This window comes from Ictidomys tridecemlineatus, chromosome 5 (assembly GCF_052094955.1).
Source record: "Ictidomys tridecemlineatus isolate mIctTri1 chromosome 5, mIctTri1.hap1, whole genome shotgun sequence".
NCBI classification, from domain to species: Eukaryota; Metazoa; Chordata; class Mammalia; order Rodentia; family Sciuridae; genus Ictidomys; species Ictidomys tridecemlineatus.
This window is the reverse complement of record NC_135481.1, coordinates 147,420,419-147,448,291: the sequence shown is the minus strand read 5'-3', so window position 1 is coordinate 147,448,291 and position 27,873 is coordinate 147,420,419. Positions and strand designations below refer to the sequence as shown.

At 42.3% G+C, this 27,873-nt stretch overlaps 1 protein-coding gene across 4 annotated transcripts in view; it reads left to right on the top strand.

The window, feature by feature from the left end:
- Nucleotides 1-27,873, top strand: part of Ttc23 (tetratricopeptide repeat domain 23) — a 94,170-nt gene extending 66,297 nt beyond the window's left edge. For 3 of the 4 annotated variants that reach the window (XM_078051245.1, XM_013356296.4, XM_013356295.4), the window contains exons 8-11: nucleotides 7,063-7,190; nucleotides 11,647-11,796; nucleotides 26,373-26,455; nucleotides 27,312-27,873. In XM_078051245.1, coding sequence (XP_077907371.1) covers nucleotides 7,063-7,190; nucleotides 11,647-11,796; nucleotides 26,373-26,455; nucleotides 27,312-27,426 — 476 coding nt within the window. In that variant the 3' untranslated portion in view covers nucleotides 27,427-27,873. Of the gene's footprint in view, nucleotides 1-5,240; nucleotides 6,322-7,062; nucleotides 7,191-11,646; nucleotides 11,797-26,372; nucleotides 26,456-27,311 lie in introns of those variants that run through there. The other variant, XR_013439480.1, reaches the window with a different exon arrangement.

Genomic DNA, 27,873 nt, shown 5'->3' with positions numbered 1-27,873 from the left:
CATAAGGATTCCCAATTCAGGCTCCTGGAATGTCACTAACCTGAGCCTGGCCAGCTTCCCAGAGCAGCCATCGACAAACTTGGTATTAACAGCTCTCCCAGCCCTGCTAAGTGTTCAAGGCCTTGGCCTTGTGCTTATAAGTCTTCTAAAGGATATGAAAATGAAATGGTTTGAAGCCAAGTACATCTCAGTGTAAACCTTTGGGCAGCAGAGCCTGCTGAGTGGAGAAAGCCTTGTTTGGAAGTGGCCCCATCTGCGGCCTGGGCTCCTGCGGGCTAGGGAGTTCTGCCAGGTCCAGTGAAGCAGCTGGAATGGGCTCTGCCCCATTGGAGCCCAGGGGGTAGAAGCAGGGATCCCTGACTAAGAGGATTCCCAGAATATAATTTTCTGTGCACAAATATGTGTATCTCCCCAGTCCCCACTGGTCCTAGCCTCTCCCCACATCTTTACACAGTAGATGTGAAAAATGCACATATCTGAGGCTAGGCACCGTATCTCACCCAAGTCTCCTCTTTCTACTTTACATGTCCTCCCTTTTCTCAATTCTTCCTCCTGTATTACCCACCCCTTCCTCAACCCTGTTTCCAGGGTCACTGAGCTTGGCCTCTGAGCGCCCCATGCAGGTATCAGTGTCCATGCTGGTTCTGTGCCCCACAGGGAGCAAGTTAGAGAGGGGAAGACAGAGTGCAGGGGGTGAGGCCAAGAGAAACCTTTTACAGTTTGTACCAATGTTAGAAGTATCCTTTCTCAGAAACTTCTGGAATTATCTTAGAATTATTAAATCTAAAGGATTGGTGAGCAGGGTCACTCAGCAAGTTAGAGGCATAACTAGGCCTAGAATGGAGCTCAAGTGCTGCTTTCTTACCACACTCTAAAACCAGAAAGGTGGTCATGCTCTGGAAGCCTCATACTGGTCACCAAAGGCCCAGGGAGTCAAGAAGACCCAGAGGATAAGCTCTGTGTTGAGGAGAAAGGACTGCAGGGATAGGCAACCCTTGGGGCCAGCAGAGGAGGAGAGAGGTGGCCCATTCCTCAAATGCAAGTCTGTGCTGTTGGCCTTCCTTCCCAGAGGGCAGCTGGGGCAGGACTGAAACTCCAGCAAGCCTGGCTGATCAACTGCCTCTTTCCTCTGTATCTGGAGCAAGGCCTGTGGCCTGGTCAGGCCTCTCCCAGGGAGGACAAAGTGCAGAGGCTCTGTAGTGGCCACTTTCACCAGGCTCAGGTTTTCCACTTTGATACTGTCTCATAATTTGTGATCAGTACTTCCCAGAAAAGTCTGTATTATTGATGCCCCAATTTGGCTTCAGATAGGTAGCCTATACTTCACCAAGTGACTAGAGCCATAGGTCCTACACTGCTGGAGGCCTGACCACTGCTTGGGTGGCCCCAGGTGGGACTTTGAGTAGTAGCCAGCTTCTTGATGGTGAGGATATTTAAGACATGAAGATCCAATGGAGCTGCTCACCAGGCCTCACAGGTACAAGGCCCTCTGTGGGCACTTGGCACCTTTATCCCCTGAGTCTCCCCAACCTGCTGCCCTGTTGGGTACCAACTTTCCAGATGCACACCTGTCCCCATAGATAGCCATGGGCTTCCTCAGATCACCAGCCTGTGAGCAGCAGCTCTGCTACCCCCAGAAGCCATGTCACAGGCCAGCCCTGGTATCCCTCTCAAAGAGGATCTGCTGCAGAGAAAGGATGAGGGGAGAGAGTGTGCTGGGCTTCTGTGTCCTCAGGCTTCTCTTGTGATCCCCACAGATGGCCCGTAGCCTTGGGCAACAGCCGCAACAGGGTCTGAACAGTTCGATCTGTTTGTTTGCTGGATGAATGCCAGGCCAAGATTCGAGACTTTCCATTTTTAAATCCCCTGGGTTCTTTGCAGTCTGTATAAAGACTATTTTCTAAGACTTAAAAAAAAGATAATTGTCACATTGTACATGGAGACCTCCCTCTTAATGAAAGCTGTCCTTACTGTTCCAACTCTTGCCTCAGGAAACAAGCCCCAGGTTACCAGAATTTATTTTAATTAAAAGCCTCTGACCTCCAGGGGCCATATTGCTTGTTCCTTCTACTCTGTGAATGAAGCCTCAATTTTCTCTTGACTGTAGGTGAACATCTCAGGACAGTCTGTCTAGAAAGGACTCGACTTCCAGTCCCAAACAAAGCCATCTATAGACAGTAAACCACCCTGCCCACAGGGCTATACTCCCCTCCTCCACCACCACACACCACCCCCTGACTCACAGAAACCGAAACATTTTGCTGGGGTAAAAACTGGAAGCAATTCATGGCCTTGGAACACCTCTGCCACCAGGGCTCAGATTTACAAGCTAGGTCTGTTCCTGTGTTTTAGAAAATGACCTCATCTTTTGCCAGGCCATCAGCATCAGGTTGCAGAGGATTCTAGAAGTGCTTTTTAAAGGTAGGAACAACCATGTGCAAGAACACAGAAACTGCTGGCTCTTGGTGAACCACACCCAAGGCCCAGGGACACAAAGGAGGTGGCTTCCCGCCCCAGGGGCTATGGCTTCCTGTCTTTTCGGAAATCCTGTTGTCATTTGGCCCAGAGGGACCTCTGGGATGCCCCTGGGAGGAGAAACTCAGCTTATCAGGAAATGGCTCCTTTGCTCTGGGAATAGGAGTAGATTTTCTTTCCCCTTAAACTTGGTCCTGTGGATTGTCCTTCACAAAGTTAATTTGGAAGGTTGAAGGGGTGGAGAAATGTAAGGCAGGGTTTTACAGTGAAGGATCCTGGATCAGATAAAGATAAAAGTGGTTTCAAATGTATAGAGAGGAAGGAAACCACTGCAGATGACTGAGACCTACCTTTGTTCTCATGATTCAAGGTTGTCCTAATATACACAGGTCCTACCAGGGGGTTGTAGATGTCTGATGTGCGATGCATGTGACAACACCTGTCAGGGAAACCTTTTTTGCTTGCTCATTGTTTCCAGGAACAGAAATAGGAAACACGCAGAACTTTGGAGAAATTAGAGGCTCAGAAAGGGCGGAAGGGAAGCAGGACCTGAGGAGCCCTCACCCTGGAGGGCAGATTCCCAGGAAGGTCGGTCCCCTCCTGCCCATTTGAGGCCTCTGTGAGCTATAAGGCCTTAGTTTAGGTAACATTTTCCTTCCTTCCTTCTTTCTTCCAGAGATTCATATTTGTCTACAAGTATCCTCTTTGGAAAAAACGTACGAATCTTCCTGAGCCCTGGTTATAAGCCATTTGCACATAAGTTTGAATCAGGCCCAGCAACTCCTTTCTCAAAGTCTCTGTCAGTTTAGTTGCACTGAGGGCAAGCAGCATGCTGCACCTGGAGCCTAAATGGGGTGTTTTGGGAGAGTGATTGGCTAGCCTGTGAGCACCCAGGGGATGAACACTGGGAGGTGGGAGGATGTTACAAGATAAAGGTGTCCAGCACGGCTGTCCACTTGTGCCTGGGGGACTGGCTCCTGACCCAAGAGGGGGAGGGAAATGCCTCACCCAGTGCTTTTGGTTTTCACCTTTCCCTGTGCATGCAACACCGCTTCTGCCAATACCCAGGGTCTGAAACTCAGCGTATTTCAGCTACAGCTCCTTCCCACACCCCTCATGTCTGCCACCCTTCATAGTTAGGGCCTGTCTCCAAGGAAATGGGACTGGGGTGTGGATAGAGCTTTACTGTTTTATTAATCTGTTTATTTTTGTATCAGAGACAGAACCCAAGGACAGACGTTTAACCACTGAGACACATCCCAACCCTTATATTTTTTATTTTAAGACAGGATCTTGCTAAGTTGCTTAGGGTCTTGCTAAGTTACTGAGGCTAACTTCGAATTTGCAATCACTGGGATTATAGTTGTGCACCACCGCACCCAGCAATGTCTACTTGAAGGGCTGAGTTATATTCTTTAGTTAATTCTTAATTAGTCAAAAACATAAAATATCAAAAGTACTCTACTTCTGAATATCCTCCATCACTTTAGACATGGACTGTCCAGTTAAAAAAGGCTTTTAGAATCAAAAAAATGAATGACACATCGCCCCCAACATTGGCTGTCTTCAGATCATCAAAGTAGCCAAAGTTAATAATTTAGTTGGAGCATAAAATCTGTAATGTTTTCCCCATGAGTCAGTTAGGAGTAGAATAGACATAATATTGTCCAGGTGGTGGAATTTTCTTCTACCAGGACAAAAACTTGAGCAATATGGCAAATGTATCTGCTGGTCTGAGAGAGAGGAGCAGAGAACCTCTGCCCAACTACAGACCCTGAGCAGAGACCTACTGTTGAGGTGCAGCGGAGCGTCGGAGGGGAGAAACCACACAAGAGACTCACTTCATGCAATCGCAGGGGGGAAGTTTATTGAGGATCCTGTTCCAGCGCGCTGGGACTCTGTGCCCACTCAAGAAGGGAGAGCGGCTCAGAGCCCAGAGCGGAGGTCAGGTGGAGCTTAAGTACACTTTTTGGAGAGGGTGGGGGGCTTTGCATACATCAGAACAAATCATCATAAGGCGTGGGAAAATTGAACAACAATTCTGAAACATGATTAGTACATACATTGGCGGGAACAATTTAGGCAGAGATGATTGGTCATTTCTAAGTGGGGTACACATTTAAACTGATTGGTTCTGGGGCCTAGATGCGTACGTGCCATGCTACCTAGAGCCCTTAGCTATTAAACAACCAGGGAATCAATGGAGACATTTACTAGGCAGTTCCCTCATTGTTCTAACAACTTTACAGGGATTACAAATTCCGGGGATAGCAGAGGAATTGTAACAATAGACTTGTATGATTGTAACAATTGTCTTTTACTTTTTAACCCAATCCCTGCACTTTGGAAACTTTAGGAAGCCTGGTCTTTTACACTTTAACTCAGGCTCTGCGGCTTAGAATCAGCTTGGAAATTTTACCTTTACACTACCTCCCTGGGAGCAAATGCCTGGCAAAGAAATTCCTCTATCTGTCTAGCATCACATCATACTGTGATGGGTTTGGACGAACACAACTCAGTTTCAGACTGAAGTTTTCTTTAGGTTGACTAGATTTGGCAGACATATTTCCCAGGGTTTACTTCCCTCCTTTCTAAAGTGGATCTCATGGAATATACCTGGACCTTTTCTCAACACCCAGGACTCTAACTGTGAATTTCCAGCATGTTTTCAGAGCTGTTGATGTGTGCAGGGCCATTTCCCTGCACATCAGACTTCTGTCTCCTTGACCATTCTGTCCATTTTCATAACATTTCTGTCCTTTCAGTGTCCATCTCTGCTGCTTGCTGCCTCCAATGCATCTGCTCCTCAGGCTGGAATAGATGAGAAGCCCATAGCAACGATTATGAAACTGACACATAGCTGGACGTGGTGGCACTCACTCAACTGTAATCCCAGCAACTCAGGAGGCTGAGGCAGGAGGATCGCAAGCTGGAGGCCAGGCTTAGCAACTTAGCGAGACCCCCATTAACTTTCAGGACCCTGTTTACCCTGTCTCAAAGTTTAAAAAATAAATAAATAAAAAGACTGGGATATAACTCAGTGGTAAAGCACTCCTGGGTTCAATACCCAATACCAAAAAAGAAGGAAAGAAAAATAAATTTTAAAAGAAACCTAACATGTAGTTGGCTCTCAATTAATGTTAACTTTTAATTTTTGAGACAGTTTTTGTAATTGACATTCTTTCAAGTATCCATTTTGGGGTTGAGGTTGTGGCTCAGTGGTAGAGTGCTCACCTAGCACGTGCAAGGTGCTGGGTTGGATCCTCAGCACCACATAAAAATAAAAAATAAAAAAACCCCACAAATACCCATTTTTTAGCTATGGCCCCTGGATGGGCAGACTTACAGCCTCACTTCAGACCAGGGAAACGGTTCTCATCACCATTTTAGGGATTCTTGGGTGTTATATTCTCTTCAAGCTGCTATAACAAAATAACATGGATCCGGTGGCTGATGAAACACAGAAATGTGTTTCCCAGAAAGTTGGAGGCTAGGAAGCCCAGGGTCAAAGTGCTAGATTTGGTACCTGAAGATGGCCTGCTTCCTGGTTTATATAGACTTTTCACTGTGTCTTCGCATGGCAGAAAGCGAAAGGGAGTTTTCTGGGATCCCTTTCATAAGGGCACTAATTCCATGTATAAGGGCTCCACTCTCATGACCTAATCACCTCTGAAAGACTCTACCTCCTAATGCCTTAGAGGTTAGGACTTCAACATATAAGTTTGAGGGAGCATAATGTTCAATCACAGCATAAACTGTATTTATTTTCTTTTACTTCATAGAAATTAAAGCGGTTTAAATACCTATTTATTAGAGTACAGCTCTGCAAAGCAAAAATCTGGCACAGTAAGTTTGGCTTCTCTGCTTAGGCTAAAATCAAATTATGAGCCATCTCCATTGTCTCCTGGAGTTTGGGTCCTTTTACAACTTCATTCCTGTTTTTGCTACAGCAATGGAAAGCTGACTACCACCCACTTGCTGTTCTGGCTTTCAATTCCCTCTTCATTTCCATACCTAAACTTTTCCCTTTTTGCTTTCATGATTAGCATATATTTAAAAATATTTTTGTTAAATTATGGCCAGGATTTTTAAGAGTTTAGAATGGTCAGGGATTATCCTCCAGTATCATGTCAACTGTATTTTCCAGACTTTTTCATGTTATAGAAATATGTAATAAGATTACAGTCGGAATAAAATAAAATAAGTGGGCCCTGAGGATCCCAATGTCGGTGAGGAGTAATCGGAGTTATAGGAAGAATTAATGAACAATCAGCATGCAAACTTGCCACCATCTTCAGGTTATGGGGTATAGTTTCTCCTCTTGCATTAAGTTCACCTTTTCTATCACAAAGAAAGCTAAAATGTATGAAAATTAAGGAAAGGAAATTACAGTATCCTTCTGAGACCTAAATCTTTTCTGGTAAAAGAGGCAGGATAAGGGGAAAGGGCAAGTTCCTTAATTGGTTTCTCTTGTCCAAAGGCTGATTATTTGCAAATAGTTCACCACTGTTAAAAGCATATTTGTTCTGTTTCCACTTCAAATCTGTGAGCAGTTGTCAAGATTGTTGTTATGATGCTTTTCTTCAGATATGGCTGAGCAGTATTTTCAAGACAGTATGACTCATCTTAAAGATTCTGAAGGGAAGGAAAAAGCCAAATTTCTTTCAATTCAAGATGAATTTTGCCATTTTCTACAAATCATTGGACAAAAAGAGGTGAGCTCAGATCATAATTGTCTAGTTCTTCACATGGGCAACCTGGTTGATATCCAAAGGGCTATTCCTTACCCTGCAAGTATCCATTAAGTACCTACTATGTGCAAGGCATGTTCTTGCCCTGGAAGGACACATATAAGACCAGGAGGCCACTTTGGGTAGCTTCCAAATGACTTACACTAAGAAACTGGAAAATTGTTAATGAGAATGTAGATGTCATATTCACCTACAAAAGCTTCTGAGGGGTTAGAAACCTTGAGAACTTGCTTGACAAAACCCTGCTTACTGCAGCCTTCAGTTCTGGTTGGGATAGAGGGTGACAGCTAGTGTGTCTATTCTTCTCTCCTCATTTTGGGTAATGAATGGAATTTGCATATCTAGTGAAAGCTACACAGTGCAGAAGTTTCAGCTCACTCTCTTTTACCATGGATCCACCCAGGTGTGCTTGACATGGACTATAAAACTGAAAGAAGACCCAGAGTTTTATTCATTGGCAACTAAACCCTTGGGAACTTATTTCCTGTGAAACCTAAAGCTAAAGGAAGCCATGGTGTAGCTCAATATCTTTTCCAACCTGTCATGACAAATCTTGGAGGTGAAAACTTTGTTATCCTTGTCATCTGTAGACCTCTTCCCCAACAGCTCTTCCTTTATCCTCAATTCTCTATCAGTTAAGGAGCATGGGCTTTTAATCTAGATGCACCATATTTCTCAGGCCAAAGTAAGGCCACAGCCACCATAACAAGTGGCGTTTCACTGTTTTTCTGGATCACCCAAACAAGGAGAGAAAGGCTTCCAGAGGCCTCAGATTCCCACCCCTAGACATCCCAGTTCTACCTCTAAACGTTTTATGAGGAGCTCAGGTAAGAGGAACCGGGGTAAGTCTGCCCCTCATGCCTTGCCCAACCCAACTCCACAGCCATTTTTCCCTCCAATATATATCTTGAGTCCACCCATTGTTTTCCCTTTTCCTCCATCAGGCATCCTCTCTTGCCTGGACTACTCTAGCAAGCTGCTTCTATGTTTGCCTCTTCCTAACCCCTTCAGCCCAAGGAAGCCCTGGTGACTTTTCAAAAAGCAAATCCAATTAGTGAACATTCGTTTGTAAAATATTCCAATGTCCCCTCAGTGCCTTTGGGACAAACCAGAATCCCTCTATGTCCCACAATCCCTTCTGTGATATAGACTGTGCTGACATTTCTGATTTCATTTTGCCCCTGCTCCCCAATCTGTGTTTCTGTCACATTGGCCTTTTCTAATTCCCATTTCTGGGCTGTGTCTGCTTCCTTCTCCTCTGGGAAGCCCTTCTCCATTCATTTCAGGCTAATGCCAATGCATCCTTCAATTCTTACCAGCTTCCCTGCTTCCTCTCCCATCTGCATTTGACTTTCTCCTTGACTCTTCCTTACAGAATCCAGTATGATGTAGAAAAATATTCATACGTAGAAGTTTATGCAGATGTTCAAAATCTCTTGTGTGACTAGACTGAGTTCCATGAGAACAGGGACCTTCTTGTATATGATGAGGAGTGATGAGCAGATGGGTGGACGGCTACTTGGCTGCAGGCCAGCTGAGTTCTCTGATGGCCACAGGCATGTGCCTCATTCCTATTCCCATCTGCCTTCCTGCCATGGTGTCTGCTGTTGTGGCACTGATGCCCAATGTCACTGATGCTATGCCTCTCTGTCCTTGCTTGCCCAGGTCACCCAAATTTAAAGATGCTCCTTGCTCTCTCAGGCTGCCATTGAAGATTTTAGCAAACACTACTTTCATTCTAGGATCACTGATAGTCCTTCCAGTGCCCCTTGTAAGAATAGAAAAGCTGTCCCTTGCTCAGGTGGACACAGCCCATGCCAGAGTACAGTGCCCAGAGAATGCAACATGGGCTGGTTTCATCCCTGTCTCTTCTCCTGTCAGGTGCCCTTGTGCATGGTGCAGTCTGCCCAGCTGAACGTGGCAGCCTCATGCTGTTCTCACCCTTTGGTCACAAACTTCTCCCTGTGGGGCTTAGCAGGAGTTCACCAAAAAAGGGCTGGGCCCAAGGACGGTCACAGAGACAAGCAAAGGGAGTCACATAGATGTTCCCAGAGATGCTCACAGTCTATACATGAGTCAGAAACTGGCATCAACAGGAAAGTGATCTTTGGGAGGAAATATCTTTCACAATAGAATGTAAAGGAAGGTCCCTCTGCTGCAGGATAAGATATAGGGGGAGGGAGGTGGTGCCACCTCTAGTAGTGCCACTCTCCTGCTCAAGAACTTTCTCTGACTTCTTATTTCCAAATTCCGGAGCCTGGCACAAAGCAGATCATCCACCAGATCCATCTCTCTCTTCTCCACTTCATACTTTGCTGCAGTCAAATGAACCTACTCACTCACCTTAAATAGGTCCTGTGCTTCTCCAGTTTGGGGGACTTTTCTCACCTAAGCCCTAACTGTTCTTCACTCCTGTCTCTTAAGCTTTTCCTAACTATTAGAGTCTGACACCTGCTTCCTCTAAACCAGTGGCATCATTTCCACTGTCATCTTAACTTGCCATTTAACTTCATGATCATCCATCTCCAGTCTCCCCAGTTAGGCTGTAAACAGCATTGAAAGCTTCATTTAGGAAAAGGAGTCTCAGCTCTTCTTTCCATCCATGGCTCCCCAAAGACTAACAGAATTCAATTCCCATAACAAAGCCACCAAACCGAACACTCCCATCAGTCTATGTCCGTGCTCACAGATATTAGGAGGGCATGTGATGGGCCTTACCCTCAGGTAGGTCTGGATTAAAATCTTAGTCCTTCATGTTCTTCAGTGGGCCCCACATAGCAAGTCAATCACTCTGCTCCTACAGCAATTTCTCTTTCTTCCTAAGAAATTGATTTCTGCCTCATTAGCACCTTTAATGTGGTGTCCCCACCATTGCTATTCCAGCCTAACTCATATTTTTGCCAACAAAAGGATGGAAGCCTTTCACCCCTTCTGTCTGAGGGACACCATCAGGACACTTATGGGGCTGCGTTATAGAAAGTCCTTTCACAAGTCCCTGCTTTATTTGGCTGTTGGATTCAGCATTTGTGCCCTAGAACTGTAACTGTGCTCTCATGTGGAAGATTGTGGAAGAATTTCAGGAAGAAGTGTGGGAGACCAGCATGCCTAAACAGGGTTTTAGTCCTGGTATCTGAAGAAATTGTCAGGAAATATTGTTTTCTGACCAGTTCACATTTTTTGATTCCAAGTTGATATGAATAAGTTGAATCAACCAAACAAAATGTCACATCATGTTGGAATGTTTACTTTTGGTTTCCCAAACTGTTTTTTTTTTCCTGAGAATAGAAAACCCAGAGCATGATCTGGAGGTTCTGTTTAGTTTTCTCTTATAAGAACATCAGTGTGCATAGAGGAAGAAAAATGTGGATCTTAAAGGTATTAAAATTACTGGCTGGCTGCAGAACCTAGCTCTACCATTGATGAGCTGACTCTTGAGGAAATTTCTGCTCCCCCATGCCTCAGTTTCCCCTTTTGTCAAATGAGGATTAAAATTGTATCTATATAAATAAGACAGAATTTATGGGCTGGGCCTTAGCTTAGTGGTAGAGCACTTGCCTAGCACATGTGAGGCCCTGGGGTCCATCCTCGGCACCACATAAAAAATAAATAAATAAATGAGATCATATAAACTGTGCAGTGCAGTTTGTGACACGTAAGGACTCCACTCATACTGGTTAGCTTTTATTCTTACCACCCAACCAAAATGAATTTCAGTAATAGCTGAAGTGAATTCCCTCCCGGAAGTGGCCTTGATGCATTCTCTTTTCACACTTTAATCTTCTCCCCTCAAAATATGTTAATTTCTGTCTCCTATTTAACCAGAGAAGAGTAACCCCAGTTCATAAGACCTCCAAACCCATTCCTCTAAAACATGAAATTGTAGTCAGTTATGTGTATTACTAAGTTTTTCATGACTGTGAACAAAATACCTGACATAAACTTCTTAAAGGAGGAAGAGTTGATTTTGGTACATTAGCTCAGAGGTTTCAGTCTGTGTGGTTGGCTGGCTCCAGGTGAGTCAGAACATTATGATTGAAGGACATGGCAGAGAAAAGCTGTCAGCTCATGGCAGCCAGGAAGCAGAGAGACAGTGAGCAAAGAGCCAGGGACAAGATATTGTCCCCTAGAAACCTACTTCCTTCAGCCATGCCCCACCTGTTTATAGTTTCCAGCTCCTTCCAGTGGTCCATTCAAATTATTAATCCATCAAGTCGATTAATGCATTGAAAAGGGTAAAGCCTACATGAGCCACTCACTTCCCCAAAACCTCCATCTGAACATTGGCCAAGTCTTCAACACATGAGCTTTTAGGGGACATTTCAGAGCCAAACCGTAACAGTTACATAATTATCTTTAGAAACCACTGATTTTAATTAGCCTTTGAACTTTTTAACCAGACAGATTTTTGTGTCTTTCTCAGAGAGCAACCTTGATCCTGAGAGAGTCCCTGGAAGCCAAAGTGGGAGCATTTGGCGATTTCAGCCCAGAGGTGGCAGAGACATACCGGCTCCTGGGTGGGGAGGACCTGGAGCAGGGGAACCACAGCGGGGCCCACAAGAAACTGAAGAAGGTAAAGTGGAAGCCAATACTAACCCCAGTGAGGCTCTCTCTCCCTCTCCACTGTCAAGTTCCTTCCCTCCACCATGCTACTATGGAGTAAAAACTATGCAAGTGGCTGATTTAGGTAAGATGTGATTGCTTTTGCAGTAGATCTAAAATAACACTTAAGGTAAAAGATTTCCTCTTAGACATATACATTTTTTTAATTTTTTTAAAAAATATTTGTTTTTTAGTTTTAGGTGGACACAACATCTTTATTTTATTTTTATGTGTTGTTGAGGATCGAACCCAGTGCCTCGTGCATGCCAGACAAGCGCGCTACCGCTTGAGCCACATCCCCAGCCCATACATTTTTCTAAATTTATTTTTTAGTTGTAGATGGACACAATACCTTTATTTTATTTATTTATTTTTATGTGATTCAGAGGATCGAACCCAGGGCCTCGCACGTGCTAGGCGAGTGCTCTACCGCTGAGCCACAACCCCAGCCCCAGACATATACATTTTAAAAATGAATTTTCAATTATTATTTTTTTAAAGAGAGAGAGAGAAAGACAGAATTTTTAAAAATATTTATTTATTTATTTATTTATTTAGTGTTCGGTGGACATAACATCTTTGTTTGTATGTGGTGCTGAGGATCAAACCTGCGCCGCACGCATGCCAGGCGAGCTTGCAACCGCATAAGCCACATCCCCAGTCCCTTCAATTATTTTTGACCCTGCAAATATTTTATAGGGTATAATTTATCAAGCCTTTGTTTTTATTGTATTCTTTCTATATACTCAGTTAATAGAGGAATTCTTATATTTTTCTCCTATTCTTCTCCTTTTATTTTTAATTTGGAATTTATTTCTGTGAGGTATGTATCTAATGTTGTCATTTTTCCAGGTAGCTCCTCCTTGTCTAGCATCATTTCATTTATTAAAGATCCCACCTGTGCTCCAGGGATTTAAGATAACACCTTCATCATATACTAAATTTTCAAATATACTTAAGTCTATTTCTTGATTTCCATTCTAGTCAACTAATCTCTGTCTATTCATATGCCAATATCTCACATTTTTAGCAATAGAGATTTTATATCATGATTTAATGCAAAATAGAACTGGACAGTCCTTGTGGCTCTTTTTTCCTAAAATATTAGTGTTTCTAGATATCTGCATATTTATTTTTCTACATGATTTTTATATCAATTATTTAGCCTCATAAAGAGTTTGCTTGTATTTTTTATTAAATTCTATATAAATGAATTTTGGGAGAACTTACATCCTTATTATGTTGAGTCATCAACCCAAGAAGAAGGGGTATCTTTTCATTTGTTCATGTCAACTTTTATATCTTTTAGGTACATTTGAAAGTGTTTCTTCTATAGGTTCTGCACATTTCTTACTAGATTTCTTCCTAAAGTGTTTTCATTATTACTATTGTAAGTGGTAATTTATTCACTATTATCTTTTTTTACTTGTTGATGTACCTTAATTTTTTACTTATTTATATCTGGTGTTGAGGATCAAACCCAGGGCCTCACACATGCTAGGCAAGTGATCTGCCACTGAGCCACAACCCCAGCCAGCCCCTCATTATTATCTTTTGATTTATGTTGTGCTTATGAAGACCATAGGCTTCTCTACCTTAATTCTTTTATTGCTTGAGTTAAATTGAGGATTGATTCAGATTGAGGTATACTATTGCATTATACGAAGATAGGCATAGTTTTTCTTTGTGTTTTCAAATTCTATGTCTCATAAATTGATTTCTCTTGTCTAATTGCATTGGCTCATGACTCCAGGGCAATAATAAATAGTAGTGAAAATAGTGGGCATTTTTGCCTTGTTCCTGATCTTAGTGGAAATGCCAATAGCGATTCTTCACTTAATGTATGAACTAGGGTTTATATATTTTATCATATTAAGGAAGTTTCATGAATGTTCTTTAAGTTAAAAATAAATTTTGAATTTTATCAAAAGATTTTTATCATCAATGGAAATTATGAAATTATTCTTCATAAATCACTGAAATGGTGTGTTTTACTATACTATCGAATCAACCTTGCATTCATAGAATAAATCTCCCTTAGGTTTAATTATTTTCCTAACACAGTGTTGTCTGAATCCATTTTGTTCTGCTGTGACAGAATACCAGAGACTAATGTATAAAAAATAAAAATTTATTTCTCACAGTTTTGGAGGCTGAGAAGTCCAAGATGGCATCTGTTGAGTGTCTTCTTGTTGTGTAATTTCATGACAGAAGGCAGAGAGAAAAGGAAGTAAGAGAAAGGGGGGTTGAACTCTGTCTTTTTTTTTTTTTTTTTTAGTAATACTGTGGGGATTGAGCCCAAGGGTAGTCTACCTCTGAGTAACATTCCTAGTCCTAATTAATTAATTAACTAATTAATTTTGAGTCAGAGTCTCCTTAACTTGCCTAGAGTGGCCTAGATTGTAAGATTCTCCTGCCTTAGCCTCCTGTGTAACTGGAATTACAGGGTGTGCCATAGCAGAACTCAGCCTTTTACAATGGGCCCTCTCCTGTAATAATGAACCCACTCCCAAGGCAACAGCATAAATCCATTCACAAGCGGGCAGCCCCCATGGCCTAATACTTCCCATTAGATCCCACTTCCCAGCACTATTACATTGGAAGTTTCCAATACATGCTTTTTAGGGAACACATTCAAACCATAGCAGATATTGTTTCTGTTCACTGATTTTATGATTTTTGCACTAATATTTGTATGTGTATTTGTTTAAGGAACCGTGTTACTTTTACTTCAGAAAAATAATTTGGAAGTTACCTTTATTTTTCATACACTGAAAGAATTTGTGCAGCATTGAAACCAGCTGGTGTTTGAAGGTTTAGACCTCCTGTGAAATTCTTTAAGCCTGGTGCTGTAGTTGTGGGATAATTCCTTTAAAATTTCTCCCACTTTTGTAAAAAAAAAAAAAAAAAAGTGTTCTGTTGAAGCTTTCTCTCTCTTAAAGAAGTCATTTTGGAAAATTGTATTTTTCTGGGTAATTATCCATTTCACTTATACTTTCAGATTTATTTGCATAAAATTTGCAGAGTAATCTCATGAATTTTTACAGTTTTCACTTTTTAATAGCTATTTCCCCAACATTATTTCTTGGTTTTATATATTTTTTCTCCTCTTTCCTTGACTGAATTAATTGTGAGAATTTAATTGTTCTCACTTTTATTAATCTAAGTGTTTGTAGCTATGAATTTTTTTCTTGTCCAGTGTATCTCTTAAGTTTTGTTATGTTATGTTTTCATTATACTAATTAGTTTTATAATAGTGAAACCCTGGATAAACCTAAAAAATTCACTTTTGTTCTGAGTGAGTTGTTCTACAAGTTGTCATTTTCTCTTATAATTTTTTTGACTCTGCTGCAAAAGATACCAGGATTGGTAACATGTGTGGTACCAATTTGTAATGAGATGACACATATCTGCTATCAGTTTGTCAACAAATAGTTATTGAGTACCTTCTGTGGACCAATTGCTGAGCAATCCAGACCTGGGGCAGGGGCCAGAGTAAGGGACCAAGTCAGTATGGAAGGGGCATCTGTTGACTCTCTTGATTTCCAAATAAGGGTGGACTAGCCAATGAGTAGCAGGTAGGCCTGCAGTTGAACCCTGGGAGGAATTGCAGGGCCAGACTCTACTGCCAGGAGGGCTCTCTTCCTGCCTCCCTCTGCAAATCCTCCTCCTCATCCCTTACAACACTGTCTCCCCCCCAAGATGGAGATCATGGCTTCCAACACTCCTGAGTCATATCTTTATCCCTGTGCCTTTTCTTTGCTTCAGCTTGAAAGAACTTGAGGGAAGACTGAGGGGCATGGCTTGAATCTAGTGCCCACCCCTAGATCAGTCAGTGAGGCCAAGCAGAATGGTAGACTTTGAGAACAGGGTGTTTCCAAGGTAGCTGGTGACCTGGGAGGAGGTGGCTCAAGAAATACATAGTAAGAAAACCTGGGACAGGGTCACTAGAGCCCGTCCATATTGGGAAAGGGGGCTATGCAAAGAATAAAATAGGAGGAAGCAGTCCCTTCCCTTAAGAATGTCCCAGACCAGAGAGGGAGTTATAGACTATGAACTCCCAAGTATATTTTATGCAAAGTTCCATGCTACAAGTCCATCTTGGGATCTATAGGAGAGAAGGCTTTTAGGGAAAGCATCCAGATCAATAATCGTGGAAAAGAGTTGAGACAAGGAAAATGAGTAGTTGTTCTCTGGCTGGGAAATGGAATAGAAGAAAGAGGCTTCAGGACAAAGAGAGCAAAATATGTTTAAGGAACTAAAAGCAGTTGGGGGTAGGGGTGGTGACAGGGAAAGGCATGAGGACAGATCTCTGAGGCTGTAACACAGATGTGCACAGAAACCTAAGCAGGGCTACACAGGCCTTCACACCAGTGGCTCTGGGCTGGTACCTTGCACAGTGCTCTCTGGGGGTGGCTCTTCCATTATTCCCAGCAGCACAGTTTTACAGAGGAAGGGACTGAGGCGCCAAAAAGTTAAGTCAATTGTCCCTGGGGGCAGTTTACTCTTAAGCAAAACCTTAAAGTCTTAAAGTTTCTGCATCAGGGTCACCTTGTGAATCAATCTCTGTGGAAATCTGCAAGTTTGTCAGCTTCCTGGGGAGAAAGAGACTGAGAATCCTTGCTTTGTGCCACACTGTCACTCACTGGGCTGAAAATCAGCTCAGCTTCAAGAAACTCTCAGGTTGCTTCATCTCTAAAACCTGCAGTGGAAGTTGGCAACCTCTTTTTTCCTTTCATTTGACCTCGTTAACCATCAGTCCTGAAAACACTGACTCTGACAGCTTAAAGCTCGCTGGCCCTCTGCCAGAATTAGAGAGAAAGCATTGGAACTTGTATGCACGAAGGTTATCACACTGTGGTACATGCAGTTCTCATTTCCACTTCTCCACATGCACCCATCTGAGGACAGGGCTGGCTGCTCCGTGAACACCAGGGCACAGACAGGGACTTTAAACATGCCTTTAACATCTGTATCTGTAGCCCACTGGAGTTTCTCAAATGTCATGTTTATCATTGGGCTTTATGAACTAGCAGCTTTCTAAAGCAACCTTAGTGTTTCTCTTGTTTCTATCACAACAGATGCATGGCCAGAGTTTTCAACTCAGTAGCAGGAATCTACTGAATAGGGCATTTCCAGATGTACCCTCCCATGCTGAAAGGCCCAGGCAGAGCCCTGCAGGCATGGAAAACAGGAAGGCTCCAGAAACAAAGCAGACAGCATGATTAAATTACTGAAAAGGAAACCATATTATTGATCTGTCTTTTAAGGCATCTGCCTGCAGGGGAAAATTGGAGAACTCTGTTGGCTCCAGATGGAAATTTCCACAGCAAAAATTCACATAGAAACCTGGTTTGATTCTAGGATGGGCATCCCGAATCATTTTCATCCAGGTGAAAGGCTGCAATCAGAATTTCTTGAGACTTTTTCCTAGGTCAATAACATCTTGGGAATTTACTGGGCCTGAGTACAGTGTGAAGTCAGGTTGGGGTCCAGCTTTAATCTGCCCTCCATAGCAGGTACTGTCATAGGCACGGTTTGGTCCATTGCCTTCGTAATTTACACAGTCAGCATTATACATGTCCATAAAAGAGTTATAAGAAATGTGACCTGTTTCTCTAAAAATCTCAAATCCTGCTATTATGAATCTTTTGAAGAAAGGAGCTGGAACATGATTTTTATTCATAGATTGTAGGCGAGAAAGCCAATGCCAGACTGGCCTTCTGTGATCCTGAGTCAAGACTGAAGAACAAATCATCTGCTCCTTACTGTATCCAGTCATTCCTCCAACTGGCTAATACAGAGCCGTCTTAGAGACAGCCATATTTTATATACAGTTCATAGCCTGTGGTTCCCTCAGTGATCCACTTCATTTTACTTTCCCTTTTGCACATTTGGTGTTTTCCTTGTGGCCCTGGAGATACCAAAAATTCTGAAGCCAAGAGCCACTGGGCCAGCCACCTCACCTTCATGTGTAGAACCTTGTTTGTCCCTGAAGCTGATTCTTTTAATTGTCTTTGACTGATTCATTGTTGGGTGCAGCAGTCCATTGTGTTTAGAGAGGAAGCATGATGATGTCGATTTCATATAAACAAAATCCTGTTCTTGGGCTGAGAAATGCACTTAAAGGTTTGAAGATGTTTGTAAATCAGCTATATGAAAATGAGAGCTGATAGTTAAAGGGGTCAAGGTCATTCCTTCTCAATGTTCTGAAGGGAAAATGTGCAGCCTCCCTTTTCTGCTGTAGCTTGATTGGAAATGAGCATTCCAGGTCCCCTGGCCAGTGGTCACTCTGGTGTCATTTGCTGCAGGAAGGTGGAGCTCTCCTGAGGTCAGGACCCTGGTAGCCAAGACACAGTGCACCCCTGCTTTTGCTGTCCATTAGAAAGCCCAGATGAGGCGTGGACAAGGACTGAACATGGATGCAGCTACATTTGCTCCTCAAATGTCAGGACTCTTACTGTGGCTTAGCAAGTACACAGTACCTTCAAAGTTCCACAGTTGGCTTCATGGTCTGGAGGCACACAGCACTGTGAGCCTGGGCAAACTGTCCTGGCCAGAGGCTACCTGGCAACTCATCAGAGTCTCACTAAATGACTGGAGAACAGGAATTTATGGGTGATGGCCAGGCAACCAGACCTCCTCCTGCATAAATTGAGGGTAACCTTAAACAAGTCGAAAGAATGTTGGTCAGGAGTGGCTGCTACAGAGGGCATGAATTCCAGAAGGATCAACTGAGATTGATGAGCTCCATGTCATCAGGGAAATGTGCCAAGAAAAGGCAGCTCAAAGGACTCAGTTTTAGGAACGTCTCCTCCCTGCGTTGGCTGCTCAAACAGGCCAGTCTCTCCACTTTCCAAACGAAGCCCTTCTTTGTACATGGTGCACAGCAAGATCTACCTTCGTAGCACGTCTTCTTAGTGCCCCTGTTTCCTAAATATTGGCTACAGATGTCCTGGAGAAAGATGATGTTAACTAGCTTGCTTCAAGACAGTGGCCAGGGGATGTAACAAAGTCATGGAGGGAGTCAAGGTATGATGATGAGGACATAGACCCACAGCACTTGGTAACCTGAAGGTGAGGAGAGAGGAGATGGCAAGGATGGTGTCCACCTTGGCATGGCACCCAGGAGATACTCAGTGAGTTTTCCCAGAGGGTCCACACAGAGTCACTGTGTGGTCATGCCTCTCTCCTACTTCTCTTCTCTTTACAGCTGAGGGTCCCTCCTCCCACCTTACCTATTTTTCTTCCGAGAGACTCCCTACCCATCAATGTATCAGACCTTGGATCTTGGGTTAGTGACCTTCCAAAGCTGTGGGGTTGGCATGTGTTTGTGAGACAGACACACAAAGTGTTTCCCCAGATATTTGGATTTCCTTCTTCCTGGGATCCCCATCACCACTACCTCCTCCCTCCCTGTGGTCTTCACCTGGCTGACTCACCATCCTGTCATTCTCAACTCTAAAGCCACCTCCTCACAGAATCCCTCCTGACCCAAGTGCCCTCTACCACCACCCACTCACATGCCCTTTTTTCTCTTTCCCTTGGCATGTCATTCCTCCTCCCCCTCCTCTTCTTCTTTTCCTCTTGTAGTTCTTATCACAAATGAAGATGTCATATTTGTGTATTTTTAAATGTCTGTCTCTCCCATTACACTAGAAACCTTAGTGCAAGACACACATCTGCCCATTCCCTGCCACATCCTAAGGTGTGTACAGGGTAGGCCTATTGCAGGTGCTCAGAAAGCAACAGCTGCAGACAGGAGTGACATGGAGGACACATGTGCTGTGAGGACACGGCTGGCTTCTGACTGGCTTGGGAAGACGCCTCCACCTCTGTCTGTCTCCATAGTAGAGCGCTGCCTCTGCTTGACCCTGTCCATACGCCCAAGTCCATGGCTTTAGCCTGCCTTGCAATGATTTGTAAATGAAAGCCTGTTTGTATTTCTTAAAGCCTTTAATATTTCCCACTAATGGTAGTGGCTTAGCACTGATGGTTTCTGAAGTCGTCTTCTTTGACATGAAATTGACATGAAAACAGAATGTATAAAAAAAGAGTAGTGATTTCAGATCCTCAGCATTAGAGTAGTCCACACACCACTCTGGCTCTTTTATTTTTCCATGCAAAGAAAATACAAGTTATAGTGTGACAAACCTGGCTTGGACCCTCACCAGAAATTTAAAAAATATGTCTTTCACGATTTTCTATTGTGGAGTCATGTAGCCTTGTAACTTAGATGACTCTTTAGTCGTAGCCCTTGCTGTTCTGCCTCTGTTAACAAACAGGATATGTTTCATCAGCACTTTCTTTATCTGAAATTTCCTAATAGAAATCATGATGTGACTCTGGGACCTTGGACTGGAGGGTGAGGGAGAAAGGAAATCCACTTCTACAGAGGTCCTGCTGTGAAGACAGCCAAAGTCATGGCAGTCCATTGATAGAGGTCCCCCCAAAACAGAAAATATACTACCTCGTGAGTTTGGGTATTTAACTATGGGGTTTTATTCTTTTAATCCAGAGTGTAATAGGTCAGCTAACCTCTGTGCCACAGCTGCCTCTGAGCCACCCTCTGTCTACACTGGGAAGGGTGTTAGAAGCACAGAGGTAGGCCACAACAGGAAGACAGGAGACTGATGGCTGTATCCCAGTTTCCTGGGCTCCTGGACTCCTTGGAAACCTAGCTTTCAAATCTCAGAGTCATGTCAAAAATAATTTTTCAAATTTGCATCAAATGCTTAAGATTGTCTCTTAAAGACTCTAGCTTCATCAATGACTCCTAAGAGAAATCAGCAAATAGCGACAGTACTCTTCCTACTACTGACTTTACCTAGAGTATAATTTTTAAGGTTTTCAACCCTGAACACGCTATGGAGCTTCCTCACCAGAGGGTTCAGTGGCTGCTGAATCACTGAAGCCCAAGGCTCCAATCACATCTCAAAGATCCATATAAAAATTCCCTCAGTTTATTTGCTTATTCACTTATTTAATATTGGTTCATTTAGTAAATATTGCAACTACTTGTTTTCCAGAGACTGTGCCAGGCCCTGGAACACAAAGGTGGGCAAGACCAACACAGCCCCTTGTAGGGACAGCTGGCTGGCTAGTGTGAGAGCAGACATCCCCTGTTGTCTTCCACAAGGGAGGGAAAAGCTCCCTGTTTGGCATTTAAGGAATAATAGAAACACAAGGGACTGCTTGCTCACAGCCCCTCTGTATAAAGTCAGAAGAACAGCAAGATAAGGACTCCTTAAAATTTTTCTGGATATTGGGAATTTCACTTGACTCTTTTTAAAAAAAATTATTTGTTCTAATTAGTTATACATGGTAATAGAATGCATTTATGCAATTGATATATCATACATAGATGGGATATAATTTCTCATTTTACTGAATGTACATGTTGCAAAATCACATTGGTCATGCAGTCATATATATACATACAGAAATAATGTCTGTTTCATTCTACTATCTTTCCTATCCCCATATCTCCTCCTCTCCCCTCTCATCAACTTACCTAATCTAAGGTAACGCTGATCTTCCCTACTGCCCACCCGCCACCTTATTGTGAATTAGCATTTGCATATTAGAGAAAACATTCGCCTTTGATTTTGTGGGATTGGCTTATTTCGCTTAGCATGATATTCTCCAAATCCAACCATTTATTGGCAAATTCCATAATTTTATTCTTCTTTAAAGCTGAGTAATATTCCATTGAGTATATATACCACATTTTCTTTATCCATTCATTTATTGAGGGATACCTAGGTTACTTTCGTAGTCTAGTTATTGTGAATTGAGCTGCTATAAACATTGATATGGCTATGTCACTATAATATGCTGATTTTAAGTCCTTTGGGTATAAACCAAGGAGTAGGATAGCTGGGTCAAATGGTGGTCCCATTCCCAGTTTTCTGAGGAATGTCCATACTGCAAATGAGAAACACCATTTAGTGGCTGATGTCAAAGGAGAGTGCACTGTCCTCTTGGAACAGTCAAGAGTGTGAGATGCTTTATTCCTGGTAGAGACTGTTCTAATGTCAAGGTCTGGGGGCTTCTTCCTTACTCAGCTCAGCCTGACTCCCAGCAGTTTCAATGAACACTTACTTAACTCTGTCAATGTCTGTGTTTTTTAACAAAAGAATCAAAACACCAACTTTACCCTAAAATGCTTAAGAAAATGCAGAACATTGAAAAATTAACTTATAGTTCCTCAGATAAATACATAGCAATTAAAACTATTTCTGGCCAGGCATGGTGATGCATACCTGAAATCTCAGCAAGTCAGAAGGCTGAGGCCAGAGGATCACAAGTTTGAGACCAGCCTTCTCAACTTAGTGAGTCCCTGTCTCAAAATAAAAAATAAAAAGGGCTGGGCTGGGGATATGGCTCAGTGGTAAAGTGTCCCTTGGGTTAAATCCCAGTACCAAAAATAAATAAATGAATAAAGTATATATTGAGTTATTTTGCTGTTTAAAAGGGTATCTTGCTTCATGGTGGCCCACTGAGTTCAACCTCACCAGGCCTCACCCATCAACTGTCACTGGTGTTTTTTTCCTCTTGTCACTTTTTTTTTTTTTATTTCCTTAAAGGAGGTTCTCAAAATGCCACCTGTCAAGGAGCAAGCAGCCTGTTGAAAATCTGGTTGAGAAGCATAAAGACTTCCATGGTACAGCATGTGCTGTTGATGTCTTACTGTAGGATTTGGCTGGTGAACTTGCCCTTGTTGTCACAGTGCACAAAATGAAGGGAGAAATGATGGATCATCAGCATTCCAGTCTCTTCTTTAGTACTCCTAAGATTTTCTCTGGGAAAAGTTTAATTTTAGCTTCACAAAGTTATTTTCAGAGTATAAAAAAAAGCAAAAGAATTTTACCAAACTGATGTCAATAAATACAAAATTTTAAATATGCCCAAATGAGGACACACAGTTGAAAAAGTTATTTTAAAAAATCTCATTAAAATTGGAGGAAATTTGGAAAATACATAATAGTATAATGGAAATTTGAATCTCCTGTTAATGATTTTGTTTTTTTCTTTTCTTTCTTCATGCATTTACTTTTAAGTGACATCAAATTATATAATGCCTTTTAAAAATTAATTTAAAATAAGAAAGGAATGTGTTGGAGAGCAGTTTGGTGAGTGGGTGGGTTTATAGAAGTCCTATCAATTGCCTTCTCATTCTTCCTGGGAATTCGAGACTATTCACCAAGCAGCGTCTCTTCCCTGGAGAGTGAAGGGCCAGGGAGAAGAGCTCAATAACCAAAAGGATCGGTTGGAAATTTCTCCCATGTTTTAGATTTTAAGGCCATCTGTTAAGGCAGAGTATACTGAGACCTCAGACTGTCTCAGATAATCATTATTGTCAGTAAAAGTCTAATGCCACACTGAATGAATTAACACCAAGCCACATCAACTTCAGCTCCTCTCAAAATGAGCCTCATCGGAGACACTCATAAATATGTAAACAGGGAACGTGGGGTGGGTAAAATTAGACCTCATCTCTTAGGCACAGAGAAGGAGGAAATGAAGTCTGTTCTGGCAGGAAGAGTAAGCCCTTGAGAGAGGCCTTTCTTGTCCCCTGTTGGTGAGCACCTTCTCCTGTCCCACACCTATAATGGAGTAAGTCTTACCCCCTCCAGGATCAGAGGCACCAAGGCTTCCCACGACTGCCTCCCAAACCCAGTGAGCACTGGAATAATTTTCATCCAGTGTCATGGCTGTCAAAACAACATGCCCCATCCCCTCCTCTCAAAGCAGCAGAGGTTTCTGAAGGTTCCTGAGATCCAAGGTCACAACAGTCAATCTGTGGATTAAAGCAGCACTGGTTTAAATCCATGGGATGAAGTAGCTCCTGGCTGAGGATTTCAGTGTAGATTTAGAATGTCAAAGATTCATCAAACAGACAATCTGGGTCCCTTGCCTTTGCAGAATTTGATTTATCTACTAAGTAAAATACTAATTTCCCACTGCTTTGTGCATAACACTTCAAGTAAGAAAATGAAAGTTTTCTGTTATTAAAAAAGAAAAGATTCTGTCATATTCTTTTTTAATATTTATTTTTTAGTTGAACGCAATACCTTTATTTTGTTTACTTATTTTTATGTGGTGCTGAGAATCGAACCCAGGGCCTTGCACATGCTAGGCTAGTACACTCCCGCTGAGCCACAACCTCATCGCCGCCCTCCCCACCCCCTGCCCATTCCATCATATTCTTTTCTGATATTTCCTTCCTCAAAGACAAACACATTCCCAGATTCCAGGACCACATACATTCTCAGCTCCTCAAGATTGAAACAATTTTCAGTCCTCATGTTTTCCATAGCTTGTGGAGACAAAGCATTTCAGCTGCTTGCATTTTTATTTTTCTTGAAGACCCAAAAATGGTTGGCAGATCAAAATGAATCAAGTCTTCAGTGCTATATCCCCAAACTTCACACTTTTTTTTTAAAACTCAAGCTGTTAGCCATGTAGAAAACTTAACTCAATCTTTAAAAAAAATTAAGAAATATTTCAGATATGAAAGTATGTGTAATATAACAAACACCTGTGAACTCAATAGTCAATGTAGGAATTAAACATGAACCGTTCAGTTGGAATTTCCTGTTGGCCCACCCCCAAGAACCACTATCTTGAATTTGATATGATTTCTATGCTTTTCTTATTTTATTGTGCTTTTGTTTTGCATGTTTTAAAGCTTCATATTATATGCACTCACTTGGGATTTGCTTTTTCCTCTTGACTTTAGAATCTTGAGATTCATCTATATATGTGGGGATATATATATATATATATATATATATATATATATATATACACACACACACACACACACACACACACACACATGCTCATGCCTAACCTTTGTATGATGTCATACACAAATATTCAACATATGTAAATATCAACATTTACTTATCTACTACTAAATATAGCTAAATTGTCCTATAAAGCATTTGTACTAATTTTAACACCCACTACCAATATATAAAATAGTTCTTGTTGTTTCCTATCTTTGACAAAACTTGATATCATCAGAGTATAATTTTTGCATTGTGATAGGTGAAGGGACACTCATTGAAGTTTTTGTCTTTGTTTCTGGTTATGAGTGAGATTAAGCATGGTTCTTGGCCAGTTTTCAACTCCTTGAATAATCTGTTTGTTTCTTTTGGCCATTTTTCTATTGGGAGGATGTTGTCAATGGTGTTGTTTCTCATTACCTTTTAGAAGTCTGTTATGTATTCCAAAAGCTAAGCTTCTCTCAGTTATGTGCATTACAAATATCTTCCTTCAGTCTGTTTTGCCTTTATATTTTGCTTATGATGAATTTTGGTGCAAAAATATTTGACATTTCCATGTAGTTAAATGTTTTCAGTTTTTTACCTTTGGTTTGTCTAGATCTTGTGTAAGAAATACTTCCTTACCTCAAGATCATAAGGCGATCCTCCAAGATTTCCATGTTAAACTCCAAGTTTTACCTTTCATATTTAACTCTTTAAACATTTCTGGGAATACTCTTTGTGTTGATATGGGTTAAGTTTTAATTTTCTTTCATTTGAAACCCAGTGGCCCTCATACCACTTATTGACTAGTCCTCCTCCTCTTGCTGATCCTTCAAGGCCAGCTCTGTCATCTATCAAGGATGGGGCTCGCTGCCTTGTTCTATTGGTCTGTTTAACTACCCTGGGATGAAAATTATTATTGTCATTTTATAATCGTCGTTTTATAAAAGGTCTTGGTATCCAGGAAAGCAAGTTCCTATATTTCATTCTTCTTCAAAATTAGTTTGGTTATTTGGGGCACATCTTTAATCTTTCTTCTTTCCTTGAGTTTGCCCTGACCTAGTACAAACAATCAAATGTCAAGACTTAAGCAAAAGGGAGAAATCAAGCTAATGTCAGTCATGAGTAAATGATAAGCTATTTAACACCTAATAACTTAAAAATTCCTGTGTAGCAATGAGCATAGAAAGCCCATATAAAATTAAGCATTTGTGTACAAAAAAAAAAAAAAACCCCAACCCCCCCCCCCATTTCTGAGATATAGCAAGGGCCATTTAAAAATAGAAACCAGAGACTATTTTCTGGTCAGTACCAACATGCTTGCCTTTATTTTTTTGAAAATACTTTTAAATATTTTTTGCATGTAGAAGAGTTTTATGAAATAGTGCTAAGAATGCACATTTGTTTTCTGGGTCACTCAAAATATCTGAATCAAAGGTCAGACTATGCCAAGGAAAAACCCCCAGAAGGCACTAATTCCTTTGCAGCATGGACCTCAAAGTGAAGCATTCTTTTTTTTTTTTAATATTTTGTTTTTATTTGTAGTCAGACACAATACCTTTATTTTATTTATTATTATTATTTTTTTAAATGTGGTGCTGAGGGTCAAACCAAGAGCCTGGCACATGCTAGACGAGCACTCTACCACTGAGCCTCAACCCCAGCCCCTGAAGCATTCTTTTTCTCATCCAAGGGAGACTTTATTTTTCTGCAAAGTGGACTTGGGAACATTTCCATAACCTCATGATGTCTCCTTGGTATTCTTCAGTGTCTTCAGATTCAGATGATCTTATATGGACCGCAAGACAAGAGGACCCTGGCCACCCAGCAGTCTGTGGACACCCTGTCCAAGTAAGTTGGCTTTCCCTTGCTCTTCTTCTCTAAGTCTCCCATTCCTTCACCATTCAGAATCCAGAGGAGGCTGATTCTATAAGGTTCTGTGGAATGTTTCACTGACTTCCCACAACTTGCATAGTTAAATGCAGGACCTGTTTCTTTGAAAACTCAGTCATAAAATATCTTCCTTGCCTAAATACTAGAAAAGAATTTGCTCTTAAATAATTTCAGAAACACAAACTGGATCCCATCCTCCTGCAGATCAGCCCCCTGCAGGTTAAGGCGCCCATTGTGATGTGGGGAGGTGGCCTGCTGGAGTTCCACCTCGGGTTCCCTCAGTCCCTGGGAGGCCTGTCAGGATAGGAGTCAGAGAGTCCCTGACCTCATCTTGAAGGTTGGCCCCATCCTTTTGCTGGCCCTGAGCAGAAGCCCAGCAAACTGTCAGAAGGTCCCCCACTTCACATAGCCTGTGCCCCCGTGTCCACTTTCAGGGAAGTGCACCAGTAGCCTGGGGCAGAACCCTGGGCCAGCCAACAGGAGAACTGTCCCGTTTTAGGGTGGGGCAGGTAAGTCAGCCTGGCCTCCTGTCCAGCCTTGACACCCCTCCTTGCTCTTGTCCTGCTCACTGAGCTAAAAGTGCCGAGTGGCTCAGCTCAGTCAGGGTGGTGGCAAAGAATTGAGACAGAAGAAAAGCATCTTGTGTTTGATGCTCTTGTGCCATGATTCTCTCACTTACACCCTCTCCTGAGACTTATAACATGTTTCTAGTCAGTCACAAGGTTCCTGTCACAACGGCAAAGAAACCATGGAGGTGGAAACCTGGCAGAGGCCTGAGGGGGCCACACATAACCCACTCTTTCCTTGTTTACAGGACCCCCGAGGTCGCCGGAAAGGCAAGGAAGTCTCCAAAAGCCATAGTGGCATTCTGCACCACTGTCCCTCAGCACTCTGCACTGGGAAAGGCCAGGACCAACCTGGCAGACTGAGACCCCTCACCCTTACTCCAGCGAAAGCCTTGGGCCATCCTGGGCACAGCCATTGAGAGGCCGTACAAACCTGTTCAACTAGAAGATGGAACTTACCCATGCACAGATTCCCAAGGCCAACCGTTTGCTCCAACATGCAATAGTAATACCAAAACCTCTGTGGGCCACATTTTGACAGTGGATGCTCTGAATTCAGGCTGGTCTGGCACTTGTGTATTCTTTCTTTTTGTCACCACTTGTGGTTTTTCTTGCCAAAAAGAATTTGCCCACCAGCACTACTGTGGCCAAAAGATTTCTCTGCAGAAGTTCAGAACTTCCTTGTACATGTAGCCCCTTGCACAGATCTGGAGTCAGATTCAGAACAAAAAGATTCTAGAAAAGGCCCTTTCTTACAGGAAGGTAATAGGGGTTGAGAATAAAATGTTAATAAAGGGAAACACAAAAGTA